The sequence below is a fragment of the Trachurus japonicus genome, chromosome 9 (assembly GCF_045865225.1).
Source record: "Trachurus japonicus isolate A0001 chromosome 9, Traja_1.0".
NCBI lineage: Eukaryota > Metazoa > Chordata > Actinopteri > Carangiformes > Carangidae > Trachurus > Trachurus japonicus.
Genome location: NC_140915.1, coordinates 256,869 through 281,626, shown reverse-complemented (window position 1 = coordinate 281,626; position 24,758 = coordinate 256,869). Strand labels below are relative to the sequence as shown.

The window sequence follows — 24,758 nt, the reverse complement described above, 5'->3', positions numbered from 1 at the left end:
TTGATCATACAAATCCGTTGTTTTTAAGGGTTAAGGTTAGTTTTAATTTTAAGATTTGAGGACCTAGTCAAATTCAAAACAGGTCAGATTCTGTTTAAAGCCTGGAATAGGTTGCTACCAATAAACATCCAGAAAATGTTTATGGTCAGATATGATTCAAGAGGGAACTGTACCTTTAAACAATCTACCATCCATTCTACCCTGAAAAGTTTTAGCATCTATTTTTGTGGTGTTAAAATGTGGAATAGACTAGATGAGGATATAAAAATGTGCAATAACTTAAAACAATTTAAAAGTAAGTACAAACATACACTCTTGGACAGTTATAAAGAACTGGACAGATAATTTTACTCTTTTTATTTATAATCATGGTCTTATTTCATATTAAAGCAATATGTTTTTAATCTTCTGAATTGTATGGAACTACAGATGTATGACATGAATCACAATGTGGTGGGGGGGGGCTGAACTTGATCAGCTTTGCTTCTTTCAGCCCCTTCTCAAACTTGCACAGTATCATTGTTGTTTTGTTTCTTGTTACATAGATTGTTTGTCTTTTCATGTGCTTGTTTGACACAAATAAAATCAAATCAAATCAAACGCTCATCATTCCAGGGCACGCTCCATCATAGAGCGTGCTTTTGGGATGATGAAGACGAGGTTCTGTGCCATCTTCCTCCAAGCGCTGGAGGTGCACCACACCTTTGTGCCTCAGGTATGTCATTACACAACAGAATTATTGTTAAATGTTGAATACCAGTAAATTAATTAAGTTAATTAAAATAAAATTACAGTTACATTAAATTAATCTTTGTTTTCTCTTGTTTTCTACAGGTCATAACAGCATGTGCGGTTCTGCACAACATCTGCCTGGGTGCCGGTGACATCATGGACGACATGCCGGAGGATGAAGGGGAGAACGGGTTGGAGGCAGCCAGTGGTGCACCATGGAGGGACCAGCTGTCTGCCGAGGTGTCTGCTCTGGAGGGGGGTGTCCAGGACCACGACTACCTTTAGAGGGCAAGTAAAATCATTTTAAAGCTATTCCTATTTAAAGTGTTTTGTAAACCGTTTTGTTTGTTTACAGTTTTTCTCAATCGCTTTGGTGCTGTTCTCAGATCAGAATGAAAGTTCTCATAACTATTAGTTCAACCTCCACAACATGTAGTCATTTGTTCACATCATAGTAGCAGTTTCTCCTTCCTCTGAACAAAGTGCAAATGCTTTTGGACATGTATCAATTACTTTCTCTGCTGTTTTATAACATTATCATCTGCTTATGTCATGTCAGTCAAAATAAACTATACTTATCAATGCTGAATAGTCTTTCCCTATAAAACTAATAGTCCTCATTTCATTGCTTTAGTCATTACATACAAAATTGTTGAACTAGTTGTCAAAATCTGTTAAAACTCATTTAAATGTTGGAGAAGCTGTGAATTCAATGATTCAAACATTTCAGGGAGAACAGGTATGTATGGTATTGGACAGTAATTCAGCACTCAACAATCTGCACTGCTGTCATTGTGTCAGGCATTACTGTAAGATACAGTGGGACAAGAACTTTTTACATTTACAGCTTCACTAGAGAACAAATTCACTGTATTGTGTTGTAGTACAACAACCACAGTAAAGGTTCCCCATCTTTACAGTACGGTACTGTACTACAGCATTCTGCAACATTGTTTACGTACTGTAAAGTTGTGCACAGCTCTACCCAAAGTGTGTTTCTTATGTTTGTTGTAGATGGCTGTAGTGTATTTTTCTTTTGCACAACACTGTGAACAAATCAGAATTGCAAAGAGCATATGCAGTAAAAAATGTGAAACATACATATTCAGTATCAGTTACTTCACTAAATACAGTAATGTGTAACTTCAGTGTATTTATCACATGGCCGTACAAGTAGTGTATAGTGCTGTCTGGAGCATTTTCAGGTAGTGTCATGACTTTTTTGCATTGGAAAACACTTAGAGAATAAAGTGTCCTAATGAAAACATGACAAAGCCATTTGACTTGTTCTTGTTCATAAACGATGGTGTCAGGATTTCTCATTTTGACGACACTGACAGTTTCATTAAAAGTGGAGTGGAGCACGCACATCCAAAATACTACAGGTGCAGGACCAACAAAGTAAACTCAGAGGGAAAAAAAAGGAAGTGGAGTCCGCACTCTGTATTACGCTCCTGACGAAGATCCACGGGGATCGAAACCTTGATCTTTCCACAATAAACAATAGAGGAGCGTAATACAGAGTGCAGACTTTTGAGGGATGGACAATCCATTTTGAGCAAGTGACGTGCTTTTCCACTACCACCACTAGGTTTTGCAGTTTGTAATAATTGTTTTGAGAAATGCACTAACTGTTGTTAAGAGTGATGTGAGAAAAGCACCAAAGCGATTGAGAAAAACTGTAAGTAGTTTGTGGTGGGATGTTTCAAAGGTTGTGCAGTAGTATTTATTAGTATTAGTATTGTTCTTGCCTCTGTTTTAAACATTTTTAGTGACATGGCAGCTGTGGATTGCACCAGCCCTGCAAACCCCGATGATGGAGGATGCGGTGGACAGTGGAGACAGGCATCCCACACCCCTCACCTCCCAGATGATGTCCCACTCTCAGCCAGAAGAGTCCAGGGTCTTTACTGTGGCATCCCATCCGGTCCAGCAGCACCACCAGGGACTCCTGCTCAGCCAATCAATGTTCTCTGTATATAGTTTATGCTGATTTTTTGTAAATAGTTGTACATTTTTTGTAAATAGTTAATAGTTAATTAAGTAAATATTGCTATTATATTATAGTACTGTAAATTACGTTAAAAAAAATAAATGTTATTGTCACAATGAAAAGCAGTTCAAAAGTTTACTCTAGTTGTAAATAAGAAATGGAACAGATAATGTTACAAGGTTCTAAGGTTTTTATTTAACTATATACACAACAGAAAAAGTAACAATATAATATTTTTAACAATAACAACAACAATTTAAATCTCAATGAACACAAAACTTGATAGAACAGAAAAAAAAACATTCACCCCCCAAAAAATCAACGCCTCTCAATCATTCTTTCAAATAAATTAAAAAGTCTGTCCATCCTCTCTCTGCTCTCTCTTTCTCTCCTTTCCTCTCTCTCCCTCTGAAACTGCATATCCTCCTTGATCAAATCCATCAGCTCATCTCTCTCCCTTTTCCTCTTTCTTCTTCCTTCTTTCTGCCCTGGCTGCTTCTCCTCCTCCTCCTCCTCCTCCTCCTCCTCCTCCTCCTCCTCCTCCTCCTCCTCCTGCTGCTCACCCACTGCAGCACCTGGCCCTGGTGTGTCCTCAGGGATGGAGGCGATTAGGACAGGCGGCGCAATGGACGGCCGCTGTCCTAACACCTCGTCCATGAGGACAAACCAGGGCCAGGTGGCAGCAGTGGGCCTGCCACCGACTCCCTGCCCTGTCCCTGGATCTTTGCAATCCTAAGACAGAGGAAATCAATCACATGAATAACAGCAATTATCTGTAAAGTGTTTATTTAAAAAGTCTTGAAAAAGGAGTGCTTCATGGACTCAAAAAAAAAAACCTGTTTGCGGTGCTCTTTGGAATGGGATTTATGTAGTGATAAAGAAACAAGGAAAATTAATGTTTAACTTCCTGATGAAGGCTTGATACCAAAACGCATTGAAGGACTGTGTTTTTAAGTTTATATGACCATGCCATGAGGTGCCTACATTCCTTTATCAAAGTGTTTATTAACTTGGGTAAAACAAATGTAGTTTTCATATCATTATCCAAACCTGCACATAGACTACTTTATTTTTTTTTTTCAAGTTGTCCCACTTCTTTTTTGCCTGCTGGGGCTCCACCTTCCCCTCCAGGCCCATTTTTTCCAGGATTGTTCTTAACAAGAGAGAAGTATTGACAAAAGGTAAACACACAAGATCATATAAAAAATATGTAAAGATTCATCAGTGACTTCTTGTGGAGTTTTAGTAAAAAGCAACTGGACTTCTTCTCTTGCTTGAAGATGTTTCACCCCTCATCCAAGAGGCTTCTTCAGTTCTGAGACTAATGCCAGAAACCCAGGGATTTAAACCCAGAGTGGGTGGTCCTGTGATTGGCTTCTAGTGAAACCAGAGTCACATGACCACACCCCCGAAACTGGGGGGGTGGTCATGTGACTAGGGGTCTGTATGGGGTTTAAACTTCCTGGGGAGAGCTCCCAAGACAGCATTGTATGTGGCAGATAGATTGTGTCCTAGGCAACCATCTCTGTTTAAAGAACAGTCACATCAGGACTGACACAAACTGGCTATTTATTTATGCTTTAACAGTTACCTCCATCCTAGTGTGGCCGTGTTTTTGGCCCCGGTGAAGAGTTTTATAAGTTTTATAAATTCCTCTGTCTGCTCCTTGCTCCCTACAACAAAACGACATGTAAAGCACATTTCCTGTTATGTCAACAGGTGAAATGATTGTATGATATTAACATTAATAATGATCCTAAGGTTAGCTCTGTATTCAATGCAAACGTTTACAGTTTTACAGCCTAGAAATACAGCGGGACTCACAACCCATCGTTAACGTTATATATCAGCTGCATTCAGCTTTGAGCACAGGAGAGGAGTGAACTGCAGCCTACACAACTTACAACAAGAACTAATTAACCTGATGTGAGGTATACCTACAACACCTCCACAGTTACAATGGGATAGAAGTTACCATCCGAGCTTTAGGCTTTAACGTTAGCCTACTTTTAATAACGTTAACTGAGCTCCTCATATCAACAGGTTAGCCTTAAGCTACAACACGTAGCTGGTCCTACATTCTGGTGGCTACGTATTAGCATTATTAACTTCACGTATTTTAACAGTCAAATATGTTATAAGGCCCCTTGAACTTCTGGCGTTAAGCAAAAACTCGTTACTTACATTTAAATGTGTATTTGCTACATGCTACATGAAATAAAAATAAATAATAATAATAATAAAAGAATAAATAACCAAAACCATTTACTACCTACACCGAGACAAACTTTCAAATTCATATTCAAAGTGTTTCACGCAGCTAAGTTGCCTCGTATGTGAACACCTGCAGTCCCTCCACTCTTTTCCGTGTTTTCTCCGTGGATGGTTTAATAGGAACTTTTTTTAAAGCAGAAGTAAGTGATATATTTGTGTTAATATAAGTCTTAAATAGTTATATCTTCCGACAGCAATCACTTACATAGAGTGTTTGGTCTGAAACACGGGTCTGTCAGTCACTCTGCTCTGCTCTGAGCCGAAGAGAAAACATTTATCGTATCCTACAGTTTTTATCCAATGAGGAGAGAGAACGGCATGCAGGGCTGTGTGTGCAGCCAAGGAACGCCGTGAATGTGGCGACGTAGGGACGAGGACTGTTATGGTGCGTTCAAGGAAACTCGTATTTTTCCGACCGTGAAGTGGTACCAGTTCGATCTGGTACGAGTTCACCGGTCAGAAGTTACGAGTGGCCGTTATAGTGACTTTCACCGGTAAAACAGGTCGGAAAAACACGAGTGTGTTGCCTGGAACGCTACAAAGTCATAAGTTGTGACTTGAAGCTGTAATTTACGATTTCAAAAGCCTGCCTGGAACGCAGCATTAGCCAAAACCACCGGACCACTTACTTCTGCTTTAATGCAATGAAAATGATTAGATTTTGCCCACAACATGCTTTCAGACAAAAGCAGGGCACAAAAAACAGCAGTGAACAATGAGTCTGTACTTCACAGTTCTTCTACTGTGTAATATTTTAAAGTGGGAGAAATAAACAGCAGTAAAAACACCAGTCTCTCCACTCAGGTTGTAGCGGCCCTTGGTTCCCCGAGAAAGGAGGTGGAGAGTTCCATACGGGTGCATAAGTTTATTGTTTATTATTATTATTAAGAAGAAAAAGTTAAACACATTACACTTCACATAGAATTTCCCCAACACAGATTCAAGAAGCACCCAACTTATCACTAGAAAAAAAAGCAAACAAACAAAACTACATTTTATTAACCCATTACAATATTACTAAAACCTTATTTAAAGAATTAAAATATAATGTGAACGGCATCACCCCAAAACAAAAAATAAAACAAGACATCAAAAATAAAGAAATAGCCCAAAATTCTGATACACATACCTTGTTCCACAAACCAAGGGAGCTAATAGAATGGAAGGTGCCGACTCTAACGTCTGTCTCCAAATAACAAAACAAGACCAAACTATAAGGAAAACTGCACCAACACAAAGATTACAAATAATTCTACAAAGAAAACTCACTCAAAAAGCCACGAACATGGTCCAAACAAAGCCAGCAGCACAAACACTGCACCAGCCAGGGGAGAACAAAGGGAGGATGGTGGAGATGCACACAGGTGAGCGCACACACCCACAGGAAGAGCTGACAGGTGACAGAGGCCTCCTCCCTTTGATACCCCGCTCCCTTGACAAGAAAACTGACCACTAGATGGCAGTAATACACTGACCTTTACACAGATCATGTGACCTCCTCCCCTCCCCCCACTGCCTGTTCAAAGTTTACTTTCACGTTTGAGCCAGCGTCTTTCGTGGCAGTTCTTTTTCAGCTGTTAAGGTAAGGTAAAAGTTAAAATGTTTGATCGCTGATCAATATGTCCTGTAACTGCCTATCACTAATTACAGACTGTTAGATGGCGTTTTCTCCATAACTTCCAGTGTTTTAAAGTTCTTGTGTGAATGCGTATGTAGTAGGCTGTGTCTCCCAATATGTGTCCCCTGTGTTCCTTGTTTTTATCATGTAAAGCACTTTGAGCTGTCGTGGGCATGAAAAGTGCCATACAAATAAAGCCTGATTGATTGATTGATCATCGATCAATACTGCGTATCACTAATCAATACCAATACTGCCTATCACAGATCAATACTGAACACCTTATGTTGTTATCAGGGTTTTCCTGAGACTTTACTGATTATTGATTTTCCAGTGTTGATCAATGTTCAGCAACAGGTTCTTCACAGTAACTGAGTACATTTAGTGCAGTACAGTTGTGAGGTATTTGTACTTTCCTTGAGTATTTCCTTGTTGAGCTACTTCCTGCTTGTACTGCAGCTCATGTACCTGACAGGTGAAGCTACTGGTCACTTTCCAGCTGCAGGTTGTAGATTAAAAACAATAGCCATGTTTCCATCCAAAGTGATTCGAATTACTGGAAAATGCGCATTAAAAGAAATTCGAATCATGTGTGTTTCCATCTACGGACTTTGCCCCCCCCCCCCCCCCCCCCCCTTCCGGCCGGACGGACGGTCTGATTTGAACACATTAGCGCGATTTAGCGCATGTTTATTACCGTCATAACGCGACCCGTGTGTGTGTGTGTGTGTGGGAGAGAGAGAGAGAGAGAGAGAGAGAGTTGCGCCGCCCCAGACTTTATTAATGATAAACGCTGGATTCGCTGGTTGATAAGTTTGGTTTTTACTGAGGAGGAACTATGAAGAACTGTGCAGTAATCACATATGAAGGTGTGTGGGGGCTTTTATTTTGCCGTGGCGATGCGCCACAATTAATGAATTGTTGTGTGACAGCGGAAACCCTGATGTTGTCTTGTGAGTGAACTGCAAACACAGGAGCAGATGGGGTGAAAGTGCGCTACGTCACACTTGATTGGCATACAGCTGTTTCCATCCCATTCGAATCAACCAAAACCCGGCCATAGCGAGCGTATTTCATTTTGTGCGAATCAGAGGATTTTAATGCGAATCACGGCGTTTCCATCATCATTTTCCGATGCGATACATCTAGATGCGCATCTAAACAGCTGATGGAAACGCACCTACTGTCTTTGTGTCCCCACCATTCATGTCTGTGATTACACACAGCAAACACTCTGGGTTATTGATTATTGGACACAAATCATCAATATTGTTCTGAAGAATTTTTTTAGAGCTGCAACAGTTTTACATTTTTCAAGCAGAAATGTTCAGTTTTTAGCCTCAAACACTGAAGAATTCCTTGTTTTCTTTGACTGTAAACTGAATGTTTTTGTCTCTTTGATTGTTGCTGTGGACAAAACAAGACGTGGCCTCAGACTGAGACGAACTTTGTTTCCTGAAATTTGATGGAGCAGACGATGAATGGATTGACAGAGACAATAAGTGAAGAGTCTTGTTCTCTCTCTGAATTTCCAGTGAGTGAAATGACTGAATGTTGTGATAATGAAGCTGTGAGGTGAAATAAGTTCACTACCTACACCGGGACAAACTTTGCATTCAAAGTGCTTCACGTAGCTAAGGTGCCTAACGTGTGAACACCTACAGCCCCTTACTCTTTTTCCTGTTTTCTCCGTGGATGGTTTAATAGGAACTCTTTTTTTAAAATGCAATGAAATGTATTTTATTTTGGCCACAACATGCTTTTAGACCAAAACGGAGCACAAAACAAAACAGCAGTGACCTTGTGCAATATAATCATTAGGGTTGTGAACGATAAACCGATGCGACCGGATATTCGGTTTAACAAGTGAGAGATTCGGCTGTATCGGTAGCAGCCTCCTGAATCGATACAAATTAGCCATGAATTCCTAGATGAATCGGTTGTAGAGTCATGAACCGGTTATCGCTATGGGCTAGAGTGCTTTGCCGTTAGCGGTGTCTTTAATAGCTCATAAATCAATCAACGGGCCACGTATAAACAATTTTTTTTCTGCGAATATCTTTGTTACAACACGATTCGCTAACTGGAGTAGTTTCATGTTGTGTCCAATAACGGAGGGGACGGGGGTTTAACAGATGACGTCCTGACGTTAGCTTTGCTGCTGCTATTAGCACACTCCCCATCCAGGAGCTGCACCTGTCTCTGCTGCCTGCTACAGGTAGACAACCTGGTCCGACCTGCGGGTGTTGAACACTGGACCCGACGTGGAAGCATAGACTAGGCTATTAATGAGCGATAACTCTAAACCCGGCTGAAAAAAAGCAGCCGTCTTCGCTGTAATTGCCGCGACCGGATATGTTTTGATATGAGCGTTAGCTGCTGTTAGCCACTGCCTGTAGCTCAGCTAGTTAGCTTCATCGATAAACAAACGTAATACGTAGCGGTCTTGTTGCTAAGGTAACTCCGCTGCCAGCCCCAGCTCTGACCCAGCAAGGAGTTGGTGCTGAACCAAGAACTGGTGCTGAGCAGGCACTGGCTCCGAACCAGCACCGGAACCAGCTCGGTGGAAAAGGGCTAATTACAAAAACGTTCTCACAGATATTGGTCCATGTCAAAGAATAAATACATTGACATGTGATTTTGTTGTTATTCTCTTTTTCTTCTTTCTTTTTTTTTGCCAGTGCTTTAAAGCAACAGTGCTTGGGGATATATATTTGAAAAGAAAATATTGTAGTACTACTGTAAGATAGTCACTTTCATAGAATTCTTTGTTTTATAAAATATCTAGCCTACAACAAATATTAACCGTATAATCGAATCGTCCTACACTGTATCGAATCGGATCGAATCGGTCTGTAATAAAAGGATATCGTTTTTGAATCGAATCGTAATCTGTGTATCTAGATTCATATCGAATCGTTTATCAGAGAGATGTGCAACCCTAATAATCATACTAAAACCATGAGGCAGCTCATTACTGCTGCTTAGTGCCTACCCTCTACAATGCAGCCGTCTGGTCCAACGTAGAAACATGAGTCACAGTTCTTCTACTGTGTAATGTTTTAAATATTTAGGGTTCAGTGGGAGAAATAAACTGCAGCAAAAACACCAGTCTCTCCACTCAGATCTGCAGCTTCATGACGCCATCTAGTGGACTGATAGTAGAAGTACAGCAGCTGATGGCAGCTTCCTCTTCCTCACTGCTGTGTGACTGCATTCAGCTGACACTGATATGAAGCAGAGGAGAAGAGCCAATCAGTGGAGGAGCAGCTGGAGACATGATGGACATGTGAGCTGCTGTGCACATGAATGATGTGTGTTTCCTCTGCAGGTGAAGCTACAAAGTGTGTGTGAGCTGATGTGGATGTGAGCTCAGCAGCATGGATCAGTGTGAGGACAGAGAGGAGGGAGCCCCTCCCTCTAAAACCAAGAGCCAGACCACAGGTCAAAGGTCAGAGTTTAAAACTGTCAGAAAGAATTTTCTCTCTAAAAGTCAGTTGTTGTGTTTATTAAAAAATTGAAGATATTTTTCATCAGTTTTTCTCCAACAGGCACATTTATCAGTTGTGTTGTTGTTTCAGGATGCAGCAGCAGAGACCAGACTCTCCTGAACCCAGCTGTCTGTCTTTAAAGAGCGACCGGTCAAAGGATGATGTCATTTACTTTAAAGGAGGACGTGGATCAGCTGATCAGATGTAAGACAAAACTAGATTTCAAAGCTTTCGAGTCTCTGTTGAACGTTCTTCCTGTGGAGTCAAATTTCAATGATTCTCCATAAAATCAGAGTTATAACTCGGATACACATTGTCCCTACCTGAACATCCACATGTTAAAGGACAAGTGACGTCTTTTACAACCTGGACCTTATTTCTGGCATAAAATAAGGTCATTTACTCACCCATGTAACTTTGGTGTCACTTTGGACAATATTTAGGTCCATTCACGAGTTTATGAATATAGCCATTGTGACGGTGTGAGCCCACACTGTCACTTTAAGGACCTATGACTCCTGACAAGGGTGCACACTTGTCAGGAGAACATGATGGTGTCCTTGATTGCTTCCCAGTCACCACACCTGAGACTGGTTGTGTTGTGATTGACTGGATGCCACCATCTCAACATCTGTTGGCACTTCCTTAGCAAAAGTAGAAGTAAAGCAATATATTATATGCTGTATTTAGAGCCATGTTGTTGTGTTATTGTGTTTGTGTGTGTTAGGGTGTTTGCATGACAATTGTTTAAAGGCAGGGATTGTTTGCAAATTATTTTCCCCCCCTGTCAGTGAACTGGCCCACTTATAGTGGGAGGGGCCAAGTGGTTAAAAGGGGGAGAGCTGAGGCTCGGTCCTCTCTATGCTGCCAGTCTGTTGAGGTGCTCAGGAGTAGGCCCACAACTGTCTCTGAGGAGAGTATGTTGGTCTCCTCTGTCATTGTTCAGTAAACCACTTGGGTGAATAAATCTTGTAAATCTGATAAACCTGAAGCGTGTCTTGCCATCCTTCTTATGTTAACCCGGGTCAGAGGCCATCCACTACCCATACCTGAGGCAGAGGTGTGACAGCCATATAGGCAAGGCAAGGCAATTTTATTTGTATAGCCCGTTTTTACAAACAGTTTGTCTCAAAGGGCTTTACATGGCATCATAGCAACATCCTCTGTCCTTAGACCCTCACATCGACTGAGGAAAAACTCCATGGAAAACCCTTTTAACAGGGAAAAATCTGAGAAAGCTCAGGGTGAGCAACAGAGGAGGGATCCCTCACCCAGGACAGACAGACGTGCAATAGATGTTGTTACAGACAAGACAGAGAGACACTCCCACAGAGACATAGTGGGAGTGATTGGGGCACTGAAATGCAAATAAGACATTATCTGTTATCGTCATCCAGGGTCTGCAGAAAGCTGACAAATATTCAGCCAGGTTGCATAAAACTGCAAAACTTTTCTGTATTCATGTTCCATGTATCTAAACTATTTAACATGAGTTGTGTTGTTGTTTCAGGATCCAGCAGCAGAGACCAGACTCTCCTGAACCCAGATGTCTGTCTTTAAAGAGCAACATGTCAAAGGGCTTGTTCAATGACTTTAAAGGAGGACATGGATCAGTTGATCAGATGTAAGCTGTAACTGACAGTCAGACTCAGGTTATTGTAGAAATGAACCAGTTTGTACTAGAGGTCGACCGATTAATCGTTTTGGCCGATTAATCGGCGCCGATAGGACGTTTTACAAACTATCGGAATCAGCGGAACTTGGTTCCGATAGTGGCCGATGGCTGCAGTTTTTTCCACAGCGCCATAAACTGCTTCTTCCCTGCCGCTCTCTGTCCCTCTGATCACTGAGGGGCGGGGCTGCTCTTCACACACACACAGAGCACGGGAGAGAGAGAGACAGGGCATGTGCAGCGGCAGCAGCAGAGAAGTGACCCAGGTGAGGGGAGGTGCGGTGCGGTGCGACCGCAGTAAGAGAGAGGCGGCAGGTGGAGGGGCTGACTGGAACCAAACTCTCTTGTTATTTAATGAGAAACACTGTAGTATTTTCTCTTAATCATATAAGGGTTCCTGCATAGATAATGTGGTGGCGGCTGCCACGCTAAATATCTCACCGCCACCAGCTCACCAGTCTGTGTTTTTTTTTTTTTTCCCCCTCCGGCTTTTTGTGCTTTTATTTTGAAAGGACAGCTAGAGAAAGACGGGAAGGAGGAAGAGAGAGCGCCGCTTCAGCTTCAGAGTTGGGGCAGACGCACAATAATGGCTCTTTACACTACAAAGTTGGGCTCTATGGGCTCTACTCGACTTGGTTTAGGTCCTGTTCCATAACAGCTGAGTTCCTCCTCAGCGGGGACGGGGTCGTCATATCACGGCCGCTACGTGCGTCTCGCTCTCTTTTTTCTCTCCTCCCGTCAGCTCCAAACACACTCGTCCAACTCGATCACGATCATTACAGCGTGGTTTTTCTTTTTACAGTCTATAGGGTTTCCACACAGTAGGCTAATTGTAGTGAAACAGTCACCTGTTAATGTACGCCGTAACCACACCACGGCTATCGGCTTTTTCCTGCTCCAAACTATCGTTATTATATCGGAATTTAAAAATCCACTATCGGTCGACCTCTAGTTTGTACGACGTGTTGTTGGACCAGGTCTGAAACCAAAGTGTCTGTGTCTGTTGTGAACGTCCTCAGGGGACATATAAAGTCCATCTTGTATTATCTCTCTGTCCTGATGTTGACTTGACACTGATTCCTCCACAGAGTGGACCAGGAGAGCTCAGAGGTTCCCAGTGGTCAGTCTGCCCAGCAGCATCAAACACACCTGGACTCCATATTTATGGTGAGGACATGTCCAACAGCTGCAGTTACATCTGTTGTGTTCAGCATCATCTCCATGCTGCACTTTGACACCAGTGGATTGTCAGTCTGTCAGGTTTTAGTTTGATGCTGTCACTCATAGAGTTTCTGTTCCAGCTGCTGGAGGAGAACATGGTCACTTTTGTCCAGAACGAGCTGAAGAAGATCCACAAGGCTCTGAGTCCAGATTACCCAGAATGCTCAGGGAGTCAGAGGGAGGATGAGGAGGTGGTGGATGGTGAGGATGAAGAGCAGAGGAGGAGCAGCAGAGAGGCGTTAGTGAAGATCACAGTGAAGCTCCTGAGGAGGATGAAGCAGGAGGAGCTGGCTGAGCGTCTGCAGAGCAGTAAGAGGATTTCTCTAAAGATTCAACATGATGGACAAATGAGACGTTCACTGACATCAACACATGGAGGGAAACGTGTTCATAAAGTTGTTATTTAGAGGAATTATTATGTTATATTTTCTTATTGGTCTGATTTCTTGTGTTTTCATTCAGAATATTTTGCTCCAGTTTGTCGTCGTAAACTCAAATCTGCCCTGAAGAAGAAGTTCCAGTGTGTGTTTGAGGGGATCTCTAAAGCAGGAAACCAAACCCTTCTGAACCAGATCTACACAGAGCTCTACATCACAGAGGGAGGGGCTGGAGAGGTCAATGATGAACATGAGGTCAGACAGATTGAAACAGCGTCCAGGAAACCAGACAGACCAGAAACAACCATCAGACAAGAAGACATCTTTAAAGCCCCACCAGGAAGAGACCGACCAATCAGAACAGTGATGACAAAGGGAGTGGCTGGCATTGGGAAAACAGTCCTAACTCAGAAGTTCACTCTGGACTGGGCTGAAGACAAAGACAACCAGGACATACACTTCACATTTCCCTTCACCTTCAGAGAGCTGAATGTGCTGAAAGAGAAAAAGTTCAGCTTGGTGGAACTTGTTCATCACTTCTTCTCTGAAACCAAAGCAGCAGGAATCTGCAGCTTTGATCAGTTCCAGGTCGTCTTCATCTTTGACGGTCTGGACGAGTGTCGACTTCCTCTGGACTTCCACAACACTGAGATCCTGACTGATGTGACAGAGTCCACCTCAGTCAACGTGCTGCTGACCAACCTCATCAGGGGGAACCTGCTTCCCTCTGCTCGCCTCTGGATAACCACACGACCTGCAGCAGCCAATCAGATCCCTCCTCAGTGTGTTGACATGGTGACAGAGGTCAGAGGGTTCACTGACCCACAGAAGAAGGAGTACTTCAGGAAGAGGTTCAGAGATGAGCAGCAGGCCAGAGAGATCATCTCCCACATCAAGACCTCATGAAGCCTCCACATCATGTGCCACATCCCAGTCTTCTGCTGGATCTCTGCTACAGTTGTAACAATTTCCCTTTTAATAAGGATAAGGGGAACTGGCACAAACGCCTCACTGCTGCAGGCGGACCTAGGTTTGCGCTACTGGTGCGTCCGGGGAAACAACAAGGAAACAATGAACACTTAGTCTTAGTCTCTGTATTTCACTGAACTCAAAACGCACCCAACGTGGGGCGGCCTATAATAAACAATTACACACAGATCAGATCAACAAAACCCGCAAGCCCTCCCCCCTCCCGCTGTCCATTAAGTCCGAGTCCCAGCTGTGGGATTGAGTGTGTGCGTGTGGTGTGTATGTGTGTGTGAGTGCGCGAGCGCACAGTCACTGTCCGTGCCGGCGTGTATGCGTGTGTGTGGGGGGGTGCGCGAGCGCACAGTCAATGTTCGTGCAGGTGTGTGTGGGGGTGTGTGTGTGTTGGCACGTGGTGAGGGTGAGTGAGAGAGAGTTTGTTTGTCCTACTGTCCACACGGGAGAGACGCCGCGGCTCCGCCGAGGTGATCACGCCAGTCCTCTCCCTCGTCCCGCTTGGCTGAAAACGGGCCCGGCCGTGCGGTGTCCAAACGGGCCTTTACAATCCACCGGTTAATCCACAAGGAAAAGTAAATCCAATGTGCCGCTTCGGAATTTCCGCCACGCCAGCCGTCCAAACGCCGACTGTGTGTCTCTCTCTCCTCCCCCCTCCCGACGTCACTTCCCCATTTAAACCCTCGGTTCCACTTAATGCACCTGTGCGCATTACGCACGCCACTTACAGCAAAAGAAAACATTCATTCATTCATTACAGGTCCGCACGTCCCCGTGCGCAAACAACAAGGATAATTGATAACCTTCCCAGCCTAATACACAATGAAACAAAACCTGGGGAGCAAATCACCTACCCCGGCTCCAATAGACTATGGCCAGGTAAAATACAGTGGATCACTACACAGTTCTGGAGAAGCTGTTGAATACCAGAAGGAGAGGAGAGCTGCCCAAGACCCTGACTGAGATGTACATCCACTTCCTGGTGGTTCATCTGAAACTGAAGAAGGTCAAGTATGATGGAGGAGCTGAGACAGATCCACACTGGAGTCCAGAGAGCAGGAAGATGATTGAGACTCTGGGAAAACTGGCTTTTGAGCAGCTGCAGAAAGGAAACCTGATCTTCTATGAATCAGACCTGACAGAGTGTGGCATCGATATCAGAGCAGCCTCAGTGTACTCAGGAGTGTTCACACAGATCTTTAAAGAGGAGAGCGGCCTGTACCAGGACAAGGTGTTCTGCTTCGTCCATCTGAGTGTTCAGGAGTTTCTGGCTGCTCTTCATGTCCATCTGACCTTCATCAACTCTGGACTCAACCTGATGTCACAACAACAAACAACCTCCAAGAAGACTGCAACAACAGGAGTCAAATCTGTAGAGACAAACTTCTACCAGAGCGCTGTGGACGAGGCCTTACAGAGTCCAAATGGACACCTGGACTTGTTCCTCCGCTTCCTCCTGGGTCTTTCATTGGAGACCAATCAGACTCTCCTACGAGGTCTGATGACTCAGACAGGAAGTGACTCACTGTCCTGTAAGAAAGCAGTTCAGTACATCAAGGAGAAGATTGAAGAGACTCCCTCTGCAGAGAAAAGCATCAACCTGTTCCACTGTCTGAATGAACTGAATGATCGTTCTCTAGTGGAGGAGATCCAACAGTCCCTGAGATCAGGACGTCTCTCCACAGATAAACTGTCTCCTGCTCAATGGTCGGCTCTGGTCTTCATCTTACTGTCATCAGAAGAAGATCTGGACGAGTTTGACCTGAGGAAATACTCTGCTTCAGAGGAGGCTCTTCTGAGGCTGCTGCCAGTGGTCAAAGCCTCTAACAAAGCTCTGTAAGTGTAGAGATAGTTGGATTTATTCATCATTGTATAAAAACACTTCTGTCTTTTCAACAGGACAGAAAATAAATCCCTTTCTTCTTTAATTCCTCATGATCATCTCTTCAGACTAAGCAGCTGTAACCTCTCAGAGAGAAGCTGTGAAGCTCTGTCCTCAGTCCTCAGCTCCCAGTCCTCTAGTCTGAGACACCTGGACCTGAGTAACAACAACCTGCAGGACTCAGGAGTGAAGCTGTTGTCTGGTGGACTGGAGAGTCCACACTGTAGACTGGAGACTCTGGACCTGAGTAACAACAACCTGCAGGACTCAGGAGTGAAGCTGCTTTCTGGTGGACTGGAGAGTCCACACTGTAGACTGGAGACTCTCAGGTGAGGATCCATCCAGCTGTTTATCTGATGCCACTTGAACACAGCAGCAGGTGTTGACAGAGGGTTCCTGTGTGTTGTTGTGTGTGTTCAGTCTGTCAGGATGTCTGGTCACAGAGGAAGGCTGTGCTTCTCTGGCCTCAGCTCTGAGCTCCAACCCCTCCCATCTGAGAGAGCTGGACCTGAGCTACAACCATCCAGGAGCCTCAGGAGAGAAGCTGCTGTCAGACAGACTGAAAGATCCAGACTGGAGACTGGCCTCTCTCAGGTATGGAGAGGCTGCTGCAGCCACACACACTGTCTGATAGAGGAGGAAGAGCTGGAACATTTTCTATGGCCCCGTTCACACCTGGTCACACCTGGTATTAACATCTGTCTCAGGTGATTGATGCATTGATAACATCAGATCTGATCACTGAGACCATATCCAGAGGTGGTGTAGGCCACAGTGAAGCTCCACCCACTCCACTGACGTCCTCTGTCACAGTCTGACTCGTCCCAACACAGTTTATACTGAAGCCCAAATCTCTGAGTGTTTCAAACATGAGCTGTGCAGCTTTCATCAGTCACAGTGATGAACTACTGGGATCAGGAGTTTCTCCTCCTGATGACTTCACTGTCTTAAATTAAATTCACCTGTAAAGGTTATAGTGCATTTTAGGTGCATTCTGAAATTTAACCCAAAAGCCAAACATCCCTGACTTTTTGTGAGTACTACTGTATCTTATATAATGCATAGATCTATGTGATATGCAGCAGCCTGGCTCCATGCAGCAGCCTGGCTCCATGCAGCAGCCTGGCGCCATACAGCAGCCTGGCGCCATGCAGCAGCCTGGCTCCATGCAGCAGCCTGGCGCCATACAGCAGCCTGGCGCCATGCAGCAGCCTGGCGCCATGCAGCAGCCTGACTCCATACAGCAGCCTGGCTCCATACAGCAGCCTGGCTCCATGCAGCAGCCTGGCTCCATACAGCAGCCTGGCGCCATACAGCAGCCTGGCGCCATGCAGCAGCCTGGCTCCATGCAGCAGCCTGACTCCATACAGCAGCCTGGCGCCTGTCATAGTGGAGTCAGGCTGCATCTGACAGCTCAGTGTGACATAGGCTATGACCAACGGCCTTTATGGGAGGCAGGCTTTTATCTGAGGGAAGCCTTTATTTCTAAATCCCTCCTTTTATTTTTACACAGAGCGACCAAGCTCATCGTTCATTAGCTCATCTTCATTTTCTTCACGTGCTTTTCTCCTCGCTGTGCTGTCAGACCTGAGTCTCTGTCTCCGTTACGCTGTATCGCTTCAATCCCATTCAAGTCGCATTTTTACAGCGTGTGGCGCCCTGCGGTCCGTCTTCGGTCCATGAATCTATTATAATACATCCATTGGGGTTCCATTGGGGCTCCGGAAACAGTGCAGAGACCCAGGTCCGACAGTGGAAAGCTGTCCCTCTCTGAAGCAGAGGACGAGGCAGCTTCACTCCCCTCAGTCTTCACAGACGTCCACACATGAGTTTTTTTGTTTGTTTGTTTTTCTTGAATTTAGGGCCGGCCTTTTTTTTGTTAGTGTAATGATTGAATACCGGCCATTATTTGATGTAATGATGCGGTATGCTGTTATAAAGTAACTTCTGATCACATAATCACTGCTAAGTCTGCGTCCCCCCTCCCCTCCCCTCAATAAACAGTCCCGACGTCCATGAGGCTGCACTTCAGACTGGTGCGGTCAGCGGAGGGAGACTGACATAAACCACGTTGAGATTTTTTTTGCCCCTACTGTAAAACATCCGGGGCTTGAGCCCAAGTAGCCATCCCATAACCCCGCCCCTGTTCGGGTGCAAAGTCACTGTTAACGAAATCAACATCTAATTTGTCCCTTCACGATAAAGTTAGTAACGTGTCTGTTTGGAGCAGCTGCTGACAGTGACCGTTTCCTCATCACTAAACCTGAGCCACCATCCGATCCTCACTCACGTCGTGACGACGGGACAAAGTCTTTTGGACATATATTGTATATTCTGTGTTTTTCCTCTCTATAACCGTCTCGTTTCAGTTTTTGCCGCGGTCCGGCGGAGAATTTAAAAAAACAAAACAAAATGCCTGTGAGTCCAGCCCCATCGGGTCCACGGTCCAGGCTTCCAAGGGGGGGGGGGGGGGGGGTTGCATATGGTCATTGTCCCCACCACTTTTCAAAGTAAAGTGACGCCCTTGGCTGTGGCTCCTGTGGAAACCTGCTCACAGCCTCATTCTTCAGCTTCCTGGGGAGTTTTCTTCAGACAAACACAAGTTGTGTTCACACTCAGTGTTTCTCACTAAACTCTCTGTTTCACTGAGCTCTAACAAACGTGTCTTCACCTGTGCCTTTCCTGGTGCATTGTGGGATATCTGGGCTGGTCAGCTCCACCTGTTGTGTCTTCATCTTCTTTGCTGTGACGTGTGTTTGTGCAGCTTGAGAGTCAGAGAGTGAAAGTGTGTGTCTCACACTGCAGTGACATCAGATGGAGAAAAGACATGATGAAGTGTTTCCTCCTGGTCTCCTCCTGCTCTGTATCATCACTAGATAAAGACTCCAGCTCCTTCTTCTCTGTGCTCAGAGTTCATCCAGACATACCAGCCTCCATGTGAACACAGTGATAAAACAGTGTGTGTGTGTGAGAGCCATGTAATGTCCATGTGTGCATGCTGACAGAGAAGGTGCTGCTCTGACCCCCCTCCTCCTTTCAGGGTGCAGCCTGCTGGAGTCCCATGGTTGACACCAGGTCTGAGGAAATGTAAGTCTGTTTTTACTTTGAGCAGCACATTCAACCATCTTCACACTGTCACATCACTGACCTCATGAGTCTTCATCAAACTGTCAATAACTGATCACATGATCAACTAGAAAAAACATTTCCAAGAATGGAAATGGTGTGAATGCTGAAAGCAATGCTGAATGAGCTGAAGAAATTGTTGAAAGAAAGAAAGAAAGAAAGATTGAAACAATAGAGAAAAAAGAAAAGGACAGAAAGAAAGAAAGAAACAAAGAAACAAAGAAGTAAAAAGACAGAAATTGAGTGAAAGAAAGTAAGAAAGAAAGAAAGAAAGAAAGAAATGGAGTAAAAACAAAGGAAGAGAAAAGGAGTAGAAAGAAAGAAAGAAAGAAACAATCAAACAAACAAAGAAGTAAAAAGACAGAAATGGAGTGAAAGAAAGAAAGAAAGAAAGAAAGAAAGAAAGAAAGAAAGAAAGAAAGAAAGAAAGAAAGAAAGAAAGAAAGAAAGAAAGAAAGAAAGAAATGGAGTAAAAACAAAGGAAGAGAAAAGGAGTAGAAAGAAAGAAAGAAAGAAACAATCAAACAAACAAAGAAGTAAAAAGACAGAAATGGAGTGAAAGAAAGAAAGAAAGAAAGAAAGAAAGAAAGAAAGAAAGAAAGAAAGAAAGAAAGAAAGAAAGAAAGAAATGGAGTAAAAACAAATGAAGAGAAAAGGAAAAGAAAGAAAGAAACAATCAAACAAACAAAGAAGTAAAAAGACAGAAATGGAGTGAAAGAAAGAAAGAAAGAAAGAAAGAAAGAAAGAAAGAAAGAAAGAAAGAAAGAAGAAAAAGAGAGAGGGGGATGATAGATAGAAAGAGGTAGATGGATGGATGGATGGATGGAGAGGGAAGGATAGAAAAAGTTACGTAAAATACAAATGAAGGAGTAGAAGAAAGAAAGAAAGAAAGAAAGAAAGAAAGAAAGAAAGAAAGAAAGAAAGAAAGAAAGAAAGAAAGAAAGAAAGAAAGAAAGGAGACAGAGGGGTTAAAAAATAGGGAGGGGTATAGATAGATAGATAGATAGATAGATAGATAGATAGATAGATAGATAGATAGATAGATAGATAGATAGATAGATAGATAGGACACATGTTAAAAGCTGCATCCTATATCCCAGGCTCCACCTGTAATTGTACTACTATTAATAGAGTTGGAAAGACTAAACGTCTGAACTTAAATTCATGAGAAAAATATAAATTGTTGGAGATGTTTACATCAAAAGTATAAAATAATTGAGAGACTGATTAATTTGAGCTGAAAACCTGTGTGTGTGTGTGTCTGGGTGTGTGAGTCTGACGGTCTCTCTGTCTGTGTGTACATGTGCAGAAAGTAAAACTGTTGATAAGCGCCACAAAACTCCTCTCTCCCTAATGATCTGATTGATTAGACCTGTGTGGCAGCCTGCCCTCAGAAGTTACCATGGTGACTTTTAACTGCTTACATTTTACTGTGTGGAACAGTGTTGTGTTTGTGTGTTGTGTCTGTTTGTGTATGCATGCATGTGTGACTGTGTGTGAGTGTCTGTGTGTGTCTGTCTGTGTCTGTCTGTGTGAGTGTGATGCCTGTGTTTGTGCGTGGACATCCTCTGTCAGTCTGGTTTGTCATGTGTCTGTGTGGGGCTGTGTTTAAAAACATCTTAACGAGCGGCCAGGCTGCACCTGCACTGTTCTATTTATAGAAGTTGATAACGAGCTGGCCAGTACAGCTGGCCACTGCACTACACAGAGCAGAGCAGAGCAGAGAGATTTGAGCTCTGTGCAGCTTTCCAAAACAGCCCAGTAAAAGAGAACCGTACCTTTTATCAGAATGTGGCCATGACTACTGGGGCAAGGAGACCTTCCTGAGCACATTGATGTGCATTAAATGTTTGTAGGGCAAAAACTTTTCTCAGGGTTGCAAGGTAGAAAAGGGGGGCATTTCTGCTTTTCTAAAAAAATCAGCTCCTACTTTTATATTGAAGTGGATGAGCCACTGGAGCGGGTCTAGCTGCACAATTAGGCTCATAGAGACAATTCTGTAAGTCTGTCTGCTGTTTTGAGCACATCAAATGAGAGACGACAAGTGTGGTACAAACCGGTGAGGAAATCATGTGTCTAGAGTTTAAGTTGTGGCCGTGCTGGCAATTTATCCAGAAAAAATCCTGAATGTTTTTTCGATCCCTCTCACTCTAACGATGATGTCACTCACTCTAAGCCCTGCTCGTTAGACGCAACACACACCCATTATAAAGCTGGATTTTGTCAAAAAACTTAATGATTTTAAAGCGGCCAAATATCAGAAACTGTTGAAGATATCAATAAGCTGAGTCATAGAGGAATACTTAAAAAGTTTGTCTACAGCTCAGAATTTGAATGAAGTCTCTAGCTGAAAGTATGTGGACACTTTAAAGGCTGAAAGAAGTAAGAAGATTTGAAGAGTTTCAAGACTGTTCCAATGCATTCTCTATGGGGAAAAAAAAATCAGAAATAGTTGAATATTGCAAAAAGTATGAATAGTTGAAAAGAGAAAAGACATAGCACACCTGTCCCGAAAAGGCTGAACATTTTGATATTTGAATTGTTGAAATAGCACAAAGTATGAAGGACTAGTTACATGACGAAGAAAGGCAGAAAATGGCCAAACCGAATAACACACACAGTTATTAGTGTGAATGCTGGAAGCATTCACACTAATAACTGCAGCTGTGTCTTGTTCTCTCCATCAGATTCCTGTCCACTCACAATCGACACAAACACAGTGAACAAGTGGATCAAACTGTCTGACAACAACAGGAAGGCGACACGTGTGGAGGAGGATCAGTCATATCCTGATCATCCAGACAGATTTGACCGGTGGCCTCAGCTGCTGTGTTCAACTGGTCTGACTGGTCGCTGCTACTGGGAGGTCGAGTGGAAAGGAAACGTTTATATATCAGTGAGTTACAGAGGAATCAGAAGGAAAGGAAACAGTGATGACTGTAGGTTTGGAGGGAACAATCAGTCCTGGTGTCTGATCTGCTCTGATGGTGGTTACAGAGTCTGGCACAAGGACAGACGGACAGACATCACCTCCTCCTCCTCCTCCTCCTCTGTCTCTAACAGAGTAGCAGTGTATGTGGACTGTCCTGCTGGCTCTCTGTCCTTCTACAGAGTCTCCTCTGACTCACTGATCCACCTCTACACCTTCAACACCACCTTCACTCAACCTCTCTATCCTGGGTTTGGATTCTACAGTTCTGGTTGCTCTGTGAGTCTGTGTTGAGTGCATCAGAGTCTCCTCCTGTCACAGAAACCTTCTCACTGTTGAACAGACAGTTCAGTCTCTACATGTCTGTCTCTGTCTCTCACTCACGTTTTCACATTCATGGATTAAATCAGTTGATGTTTTAAACTCTTCTCAGTGATTCTTGTAAACTTCTTCCTCTTCCTGTAAGATGGAAGCGTCGATTATTACAGGACAAAAACCACGGTGACTTTTACTCAGCTGCTGATGAAGGACGAGGCCTAATATCACCAAGCTAAAAGTCTCTGAGCCGCCAGCGTCACTGAGGAGAAAAACACATTTTAAACACATTCACTGTTCATGTTCAACTTTACAGGCTGTTTGTGAGCTGCTCACAGCTAAACACACACAACAAGAAACACAACTGGAAACAAACATCATGTTGTAGAGACACTGAATAGAATGAATTACATGTGATTTATTTTTCTTTGTGGTTTCACTGAATCAAATAAAACAATGTGAATCAGTTTTATATGTGATGGACATTTCCTGCTGATGTAGAGCAGCACAAAAACCATCAGCTACTAATCCTACCAGACAATGATTTTTTCTGTTACCATGACGCTGAGTTCATGAAGTTTGTAGATTTAAATGTATCTTGACTTTGAGACTGATTGTTTTTTATTATATATTTCTATAATTATTACCTAACTGCTGTTTCTTGGAAACTGGAGCCAATTAACACTCATGACTTCATTTTCGTTTATTAGTGATCATTGATTGGTTCATGGATTGTTTGGGATTTGATTGGCCGTGCACATTCCTGTTCGACGACACATGGTTGTATGGTTTCAAGCTGACACAATAAAATATAAAATAAACATGAACTCATGTTGAAGACCATGTTTTTTATTTGGCCAGTCTGACTATAGCAGGTGACAGCAGGTACGAGTCGTTTTGGCTGCTGGGCCGAGTGATTTCAAAAGCACAAGTAGTTCCAAGTATTTGTTTCATGTGTCGTAATGTTACATCATTGTACATCACTGGCGCCGCCAGCCGGAATCCTGTACGCACTGTGCGTACAATTTTTTTGGTGAAAAAAAAAAAAAAAAAAGCAATTTTATTTATTTTGAGGGGGTGTGATGAGGGTGTGACAAAGATGCTTGTTTGTAACAGGCTAAACGTGCTGAGCTCGTTGATTGTTAACCAATCACTGGAGGCCTAACGTAAAAGCCAATGATTGTCGTTTACGTCATTCATCTGTCACTTTTTGATTTCTGGCGCCTATTTACCTACAGTCTATGATATTTACACTACCACTATGTGATGATTACGCCCGGTCCAGCCTATAGAAATGTCAAAAAGACAGTTGAGCCTTTTCCAGGCATTTGAAAAAAAGAGATCCAAACCCACGATCACAAACACGCAGCAGAGCAGCGATAATGAAGGTGCTACCAGCAGTCAGGCAGGACGTGAAGACGAGGTAGCTAGCTATGCTTCTAGCTCTTCTGCCTCTTTGGCGGTTGCAGCCGCTGTCAGTGAGGGTCCAAGCCCCGAGCCCGCCGAGAACACACGGCAGCAGCAAAGGGTGGTCAGTGCTGCTGCATATGAAGATGACCTTGGCTGTGTTAAGGCTGATGAACTCAAAACGACATCCGATTCCGTTAAACTGAAAGCCATACAGTCCAGATTCAAGCCCCCCAGAGGGTGGGTACCCCCAGCTACAGTCATATGTGGGAAGCAGCGGAAAATACCGGAGGAATTTTTTGATGAGAGTCTTTACCCCACTCTGCGTTACAGCAAAAGCGTTGATGGTGTTTTTTGTGTAGCATGTATGCTTTTCTCATCAGATGACATGGTTCTGAGAACCAAACCACTTACTGACTGGAGTGATGCAAAGAAAATAGTTTCCAGACACATGTCAACTCCCGCACACCATAGTGCCCAGCTGCACGCAGGTGAATTTGTTGATGTTGCTTTGGGAAAGAGCCAGTCTATCTATTCCAAGTTAGATCGCTCACACGAACTAGCAGTAGAGCGCAATAAACATGGTCTGAAAGCAGTCATTGATCTAATCGCTGTTTGTGGACAGCAGAATCTGCCCATTCGGGGTCACACTGATGAGCGCAGTAATTTCCAGGTGCTTCTGAATTACCGCGCTAAAGGAGATGAGAAACTGAGAGAGTATCTCGAAAATGCACCAAGCA

The 24,758-nt window shown here is 43.5% G+C and overlaps 2 protein-coding genes across 2 annotated transcripts in view; both read left to right on the top strand.

Moving 5' to 3' along the window:
• Window positions 1-22,789, top strand: part of LOC146980429 (protein NLRC3-like) — a 55,104-nt gene extending 32,315 nt beyond the window's left edge. The window contains exons 6-7 of the mRNA XM_085785663.1: window positions 19,282-19,328; window positions 22,055-22,789. Of these exons, the coding sequence (XP_085641789.1) occupies window positions 19,282-19,328; window positions 22,055-22,590 (583 nt within the window). The 3' untranslated portion in view covers window positions 22,591-22,789. The remainder of the gene's footprint in view (window positions 1-19,281; window positions 19,329-22,054) is intronic.
• LOC146980430 (protein NLRC3-like) lies at window positions 9,945-14,284 on the top strand. The gene is made up of 5 exons (XM_085786550.1): window positions 9,945-10,068; window positions 10,199-10,312; window positions 12,869-12,947; window positions 13,082-13,310; window positions 13,464-14,284. Exons 1-5 carry the CDS (start codon window positions 9,998-10,000, stop codon window positions 14,282-14,284), a joined length of 1,314 nt encoding a protein of 437 aa, XP_085642676.1. The 5' UTR covers window positions 9,945-9,997.
• Window positions 22,790-24,758: the final 1,969 nt, after the last annotated feature.

What these genes read in the sequence shown, in the direction of transcription:
- LOC146980430 (XM_085786550.1), top strand. Translation starts at nt 9,998, where the DNA reads ATGGATCAGTGTGAGGACAGAGAGGAGGGAGCCCCTCCCTCTAAAACC. An exon ending in ACCTGGACTCCATATTTATG is followed by an intron (nt 12,948 to 13,081) that starts GTGAGGACATGT and finishes TTTCTGTTCCAG; the next exon opens with CTGCTGGAGGAGAACATGGT. An exon ending in GGCTGAGCGTCTGCAGAGCA is followed by an intron (nt 13,311 to 13,463) that starts GTAAGAGGATTT and finishes GTTTTCATTCAG; the next exon opens with AATATTTTGCTCCAGTTTGT.